Here is a 6,870-nt window from a genome sequence, read left to right on the forward strand (position 1 = left end):
CCTTATCCATGGATATTTTCATCCTATCTCCTGGTGCTTTGGGGAAATCCATTTGTTTTAAGAACCAGCCAGCTGGGGAATGTGAAGGCTGATAGTTACAGCATAAGGTTCAATGGCAGAAACACAGATTTCAGCTTTCTCAGTATGGAGAAGGAGACTGTCATTTTATAGTGTTCTCAGCAGATTAACACTGATCTGCTATTCTCTCTAAGCAAATAGGCTTGGAGTAGGGCATGGGGAGGAAGGGAGAACAATAATTAAACAGATAGCCTATTTTATTTTTTTAGTTTGTTCTAACCTTCACCTTGAAACACAAAAGCAGCCTTTGCCTTAATGAAAGCTTTACACAAAGAAAAGACTCGATTAAAGAGATGGACTTGGAGCTGGACAGATGGCTCAGTGGTTAGGAACACTTGTTTTTGTAGAGAACCCTGGGGGATGGTACCACCCACATCACCTACATGATGGCTCACAACCACCTGTGACTCCAGTTCAATGGATCCAACACTCTCTTCTGACCTTTGTGCACATACATGCAGGCAACACACTCATACACACAAAATAAATACATCTTTAAAAAATTAAAGATAGCCTTAGATTTATCTCCTAGTCATAGTACTGGTGAAAAGCACCAGCCAGCCACTGCAAAAGTGCAGAAAGAACGTGACCTGTGACCTGCTGAACACACACTGTCAAAACTCACCTGTTTAATACTGTGAAGACCAGTGTGCCTGGGTCTAAATGGCCACTGACAATTGGGCAGATCTAGTAGCTTTTCCTATTCCCCCTTTTACTGCCTACTGTATCATCTTCCTTATCTGGTGCAGCCTTGCAGATCTGTATCCCGCAGAGTCCAAGACTCCAGCTTCTGTTATCCATTTTCTCTGCTTACAGGCTCAGGAAGCTCATGAGACTTGTAAGACTCATGAAGCCCCTTTCTGAGGTTACATAAGCAGCAGACAGTTGCAGAAAATTGTGGAAGGGGATTCCTGAAAATCAGGTAGGAGGCTCTAGAGACACAACTGAGAGAGACTTTCAGAGATGCAGGTACTCTTGAGTCACACACAGTCCTGTAAGAAACGCCACTAGAAATTCATTGCTTCATCTTAGATAGGACCCTTTCTGTGGTTTGCTCTATCTGGAGCATATATGTTTATACTTCCCCTAGGAAGCTGCCCAATTTCTTCCCATCCTAAAACTATGAATTGATTTTATATCATCCTTAGCTGTGGCTATGATGTGGTTAGACACTAGAGATATTCTAAATTTCCATCACAATATAAAACAACATCTCTCTAAGCTAGCAGCTAATGTTTACCAAGCTGTATCTTCCCACATGTGATAATGTGGAAAGAGCTTAGGTGCTGCCTGATACCACAGTGAGATGCCCACAGGATGCTGTAATCATCCCATCATTGGGTAGACTGTTCAGTTTCTGTGACTCACTTTCTGGTTGTCATGGTGTTTATGTGTGCAGCTGCTGAAAGTGAAAAGTGGAAATGATGAGGAAAACTTTGTACACTGAGTACCAGCCATGGCTTGTGCAGACAGACACATCTGACAATTGATGCTGAAAGGCCAAACTGCCTTGGAACAGGAGCCCAGTTCTGCAGCACTGTTGGTTCGCTAACTCCAGCATCCTTCCAAGTTTTTTATTTCTGTTAAGCTTAGTGTATATGTGGGTACCTTGAATGCTTTTGAATCCAAGAGCTCTCAAAATACCCCATGTAGTGGGCCACAAGTTCGTAGAGCCTACCCTGAATTTGGGTCTCACCCTTAACCTTGGTATTGTCTCAGATTGCTGGGTTTCTTTGCTCTTTCGGACAAAATCTAATTCGCCTTCTCTCCCTCAAATTGTTCTTTTCTTGATTAAACTGTAAACCCTGTTTGTTTCCTTTTTCAATTATATCCCCTAAGCCAATGACTCCAATTCTATGGTGTGTAGGAATCGGAATGATTTGATTTCTAGAACTGACTTTTAATTAACCAAGACTAAGACCCATCAGGCATACTAGACACATTTCCTGCGCCCAGTTGCTGTTGTCAGCTGCTACCCCTTGGACAATAAGACACAGAGCAAGCTCAGTGTCACATAGTCTTCTACTGTACAGTAACATTCTACAAAGCACAGATGGTCATCACGAGGCCATGGTAAAACAGTATTTTGAAATATGGTTTGTATGATGGAATCCTCTTAGAGGTTGTAGTTTAAGCCCACCTACTTCATTTTATGTAAAAGTTCATGGAACATACTAGAGAGCAAATATCCCTAACCCAAAAAGTACAAAATGTTCAAAGTCTGGCACTTTCTGAGCAGACAAAATACCATAAATGGAAGATTCTGTAACTGACCTCATGGAGTGGCCTACCTGTCAAACTATAGACACACTAAAAATATGCTATACAACTACCAGCAGCATCGGCATGAAAGCTGGAGAGAATGTTCCATTTAGCCTTGACCGTCCACATCTGAGGCACTTCGGGTCACAAGCACTGACTTAGACTGATGAGTGTCCTTCCTTCCTAGGGCAGTTGCAACTCTCATGGTCGTCCCCCCATCTGTACCACCTCCATGTAAGGCCTTATTTCTTCACCTCCATAACTCCTAGAGGTTCACTCTCTCCAGTCACAGGGCAGAGGCCAGGGCCAAGGTGAGCAGCACTGATGAACACTCCTTGCAAAAGACACAGCAAGACCAGGCTTGTTCCTGCATGCCTAGTGATAATATCCTGGACTATGGTGGCCTCAGAGTGACACTGCCAAGCTATGTGCCCACTACACATTGTTCAATTTCACTCACAGAATTGTTAAGCTATGAGTGTGAGAGTTTCCTACTGCCCAGGTTAATCCATGACGTCTGCAGTGACAAAGGCTGATTAGTTTAAATAGAGGCCAATTACACTAGAAAATAACACACTCAATAGATAAATTAACAACAGAACTTTGATTTTTGGTATATTCCATCTGAGAAAATTGTACATCCTTTTTAAAAACAACTACTAAATATATAACTTACATATTTAAACAATTGCACTATTCTAAAGAAAGTTTCACAGCTGGGTGTTGTTGAACATCTCACAGTACTGCAGAGCAGAGCATAGGTCTGTGACTGAGCAGCAGTGTGCTTACGATCGATCCCCACACTGAGGTCTGTTGTCTTATCCGCACAGCCAGGAGTCCCTGTCCCTTTGCTGCCTTAGAGTGCTCAGTGCCTGTGGAAGGAAAACACTGGCAGGCCTCCTGAACATCCTCCACAGCATCAAATGATGTGTTCATAAAAAGATAAAGAAGTATAAGAGTATGTTCTATAGGGGTGTGGTGAGGTATGGGGAAGGGGGTGCCTCAGTCATGTCAAGGCATCCCTTCCTCCTGAGGGACCAGCCACACAACGGTATAGTATAGAATAGAGTTTATTCAGGGCATCAGACGGGAGTTAAGAGGGTAGTGGAGGCAGAGAAAGGCAGAGAGAAGTAGAAGCTAGCCATGACCATGTGGAGAGAGTGGGGAAGGGAATGGGGAGAGAGGGAAACAAAAGGGCATCACCACACTGTCTGCACCCCTGCAGAGTCTGAGAGAAGCCTGTAGAGAAGTTAGTTCAACAAGTCAGACCTTGGCATCTCTGTGCAAAGAGACCCAGCTTACCTGGCATGAAGCCCAAGTTCCTGGGAAGCTCTGGTAGGCCTCACTCTTTTGGGCCTCCGCGTCTACCTTCTCTTCTCTGACCAGCCATGCTCCTGCTTACTATTTCCCAAGCACACCAAGCACCTCAGCCTCAGGCCTCTGCGTGTGCTCTTTATCTGTCCACATGACTCAATCCCTTCCGCGCTCTGCAGTCTAGAGGAGCCTTCTTCTGAGCCCTGCCAACATCCTCTCTTCTCTTCCTATTTTTGTCAGATGCTTCTTACCATCTGATGTATTCTAGGCACACACACACACACACACACACATATATGCATGTGTGTATTTATTGCCTGTCACCCCAAACTAGAACACAAACTCCAGTGGACAGCAATTTCTGGCTTGTCTGATCACTGTTACATGCCCAGTGTCTCGATGTACACCTGGCACGCAGGATGGATGCTCGGTGGAGATGCCGGTAAGATGAGTGAGTACAGACATGAATGAATCATGACACATCTTTGACTTTATTGGCTATAAACAACAATCCCACTCAGGGTCACTTTCAATCATTCTTGGCAGTAAGACTCACCCAAAGTTAGCTTCAGGGAGTGTGGACCATAGCAGACAAATGTGCTTTCTACTAAACAGTTAGGGAATAAAAAATGTTTTCACACACAAAATAAAGGGGCAGTAGAAATGGCTTGGTAGTGAAGAGTGCATACTGCTCTTACAGAAGACCCACATTCAGCTCTTAGCACCCATGTTGGGCATCTCACAAGTGCCTGTAATTGCAGCTCTAGGGGACCCATGAACGCCCTCTTCTGGCCTCTGATGGCATTGCACTCAAATATACAAACCCATATTCACATACACATAATAAAAATAAAAATGAAAATGAAAACAGGAAATAGTACAGCAGTATTTAAATTAACAGTCTGGTATTGCTGGGGAGTCGAGTCAGCAGGCTTCATAGGGTCAGTACACACAGACTTCAACCGCTGTCTGATGGCTCTTTTTCCCAGCACATGTGATTCTCCTCACGATTTAGAAACATTTAGAAGGGGTCCATGGGAAAAACAATATGAGCTAACCAATACCCCCCCTGGAGCTCATGTCTCTAGCTGCATATGAATCAGAAGATGGCCTAGTCGGCCATCAGTGGAAAGATAGGCCCATTGGTCGTGCAAACTTATATATGCCTCAGTACAGGGGAACACCAGGGCCAAGAAGTGGGAGTGGGTGGGTAGGGGAGTGGGTGGGGGAGCATGTGGGGGACTTTTGGGATAGCATTGGAAATGTAATTGAAATAAATACCCAATTTAAAAAAAATAATAAAAAATAAATAAATAAAAGAAAGAAAGAAAGAGAAAAAAAAAAAAAAAAAAAAAAAGAAGGGGTCCATGATGTCCGCTGTTTAATACAGCTCTTGTGAATTTTATTTTCAAAATGCCTGTTTGAAGTATTCTAATCCTTTCAAAGAGAAAATGAACTAGGGTGGATGAGAACAGTGAGTGCAACACCTACCTGGATGTGCCGGATGCCACCCATGTTCATCCATGCCTGTGCCTGGTCAGGATCCAGGGTCACAGCAGCTTCATAGCTCTGAGCAAGGAAGGAAAGCTTCACGTTAGGGCTGGAGACGCGTCCTCAGTGCTGCAGAGCTGCGCAGACCCCTGTGCGCATGGAGAGCCTGAGAGGTGACAGCCACTGGCAGGTGGCAAATCCAGTCTGTTATTTTTTCAGAGCTCATGGTTTGGAAGTGGGGTTCCTGCACGAGGGGACCCAGGGACTACTGTGACAACACACATCTGTCTGGCTTGCCCTTGGTGGACTTGGGATTTCTGAAACAGCTTGTTTCTCTGGTTCTCCAGGAAAACTGTGTGTGTGGCCTTCCTCACTATAAATGAGCTGATGAGGAACATTTCTGATGGGATTACAGAATCCAAGGAGTGTAGTTCAGTACAGAGCAGAGGCCCCAGGCTTGATCCCCAGCACTCAAAAATCAAAGACCCTGAGGTGTTCTCCTGAGTGGCTCCATGGTGGGGCGGACCAGCACCCTGCAGCCTCCTGCTTGCGGCTAGGCTCCTAAGGCAGCATGCTCACACTACTTTGTGGGGATGCGGATATCTATCTTTTTCTTCTGTCTTTTCAAAGCTGTTCAGAGCTGAAATGTGGTGGCACACTGTTATAATTTTCTGCTCTGGGGCAAATCTGCACCTTAATGCTGAAGTGTTTAAATTTGTTTTGTTTTTGTTTGTTTGTTTTTGATTAGCCTTGAACTTGTAACCCTATTGCCTCTGTCTCCAGATATCTCACTACATCCTGCAGACATAGTAATGTTTTTAAACAACAGCCACCCCCCCTGTGTGTGTGTGTGTGTGTATGTGTGTGTGTTTGTGTGTGTGTGTGTGTGTGTGTGTGTGTGTGTGTGTGTGTGTGTGTGTTGGGGGTACATGCATGCCACTCTAAGCATGTGGAAGGGAGGCCAACTTGCAGGAGTCAATACTCTTCTTCCACCATTGTGGTTCCCAGGTGGTCAGGCTTGGAGGCAAGTGCCTTTACCCACTGAACCATCTTGCCATCCCTGATAAGTACCTGATGTGGTATTTATTAAGCTTCAGAAGAAAAGTCACTGCAAGAATGGATGGTCTGAAGGGGCTTCTTGAGGTAGAAGAGGAAATCCAGAGGTGCTGGGGTGTGTCACATACACATAAAAAGCTACTTGGGCTCTAGTCTAGCTGTGATCATAGGTTCTTCCAGAGAAAACAGAGAAGACTGGCTCTTTAGAATCCTAGAATATGGAATGCTTTGAATGCTTTCTATCCAGGACAACTCAAAAGAAAATGCAAAGGTACTGTGTAAAAGAGTCATCAAACATCAGGGGCTTAAATGAGATGCAAGAGTGATGACTATCAGAAGCTCCTTCTGTGACCATCAGGGACTGAGGCTGTGTGAGCTTCCTTGTTGACTGCAGTATCCACTTAAACCTGTAAACTGAATGACAGTTTTGTGTGTTTTACCTCAAAAGCTTTGTCCAGAAGGTTCTGTTCTCTTAGCTGGTTTCCTTTTGTAAAGAATAGTTCAGATATGACTTTTGGGTCCTTGGGCTTCAGTTGAAGAGCCTTCTCTATGGCCTCGAGTGCCTGCAGCAGTAGGAAAGGAAGGAATGGAGAGGGCCAGGTGAAGGAACCCAAACTTAAGGAGTGGCATCTACACCTTGGTTCATGTCTCTCAGACAGTGTGACACCT

At 44.6% G+C, this 6,870-nt stretch overlaps 1 protein-coding gene across 3 annotated transcripts in view; it reads right to left on the bottom strand.

Annotated features, from left to right (window-relative positions):
* The window catches only part of Tmtc1 (transmembrane and tetratricopeptide repeat containing 1), a 212,341-nt gene that overhangs the window by 5,613 nt on the left and 199,858 nt on the right, over positions 1–6,870 (bottom strand). For all 3 annotated transcript variants that reach the window (NM_001347518.1, NM_198967.5, XM_006507072.4), the window contains 2 exons: positions 6,642–6,764; positions 5,146–5,223 (listed from right to left, as the gene is read on the bottom strand). In NM_001347518.1, the coding sequence (NP_001334447.1) occupies positions 5,146–5,223; positions 6,642–6,764 (201 nt within the window). The remainder of the gene's footprint in view (positions 1–5,145; positions 5,224–6,641; positions 6,765–6,870) is intronic.

Source organism: Mus musculus, chromosome 6, assembly GCF_000001635.26.
Source record: "Mus musculus strain C57BL/6J chromosome 6, GRCm38.p6 C57BL/6J".
In the NCBI taxonomy this organism is placed as follows: domain Eukaryota; kingdom Metazoa; phylum Chordata; class Mammalia; order Rodentia; family Muridae; genus Mus; species Mus musculus.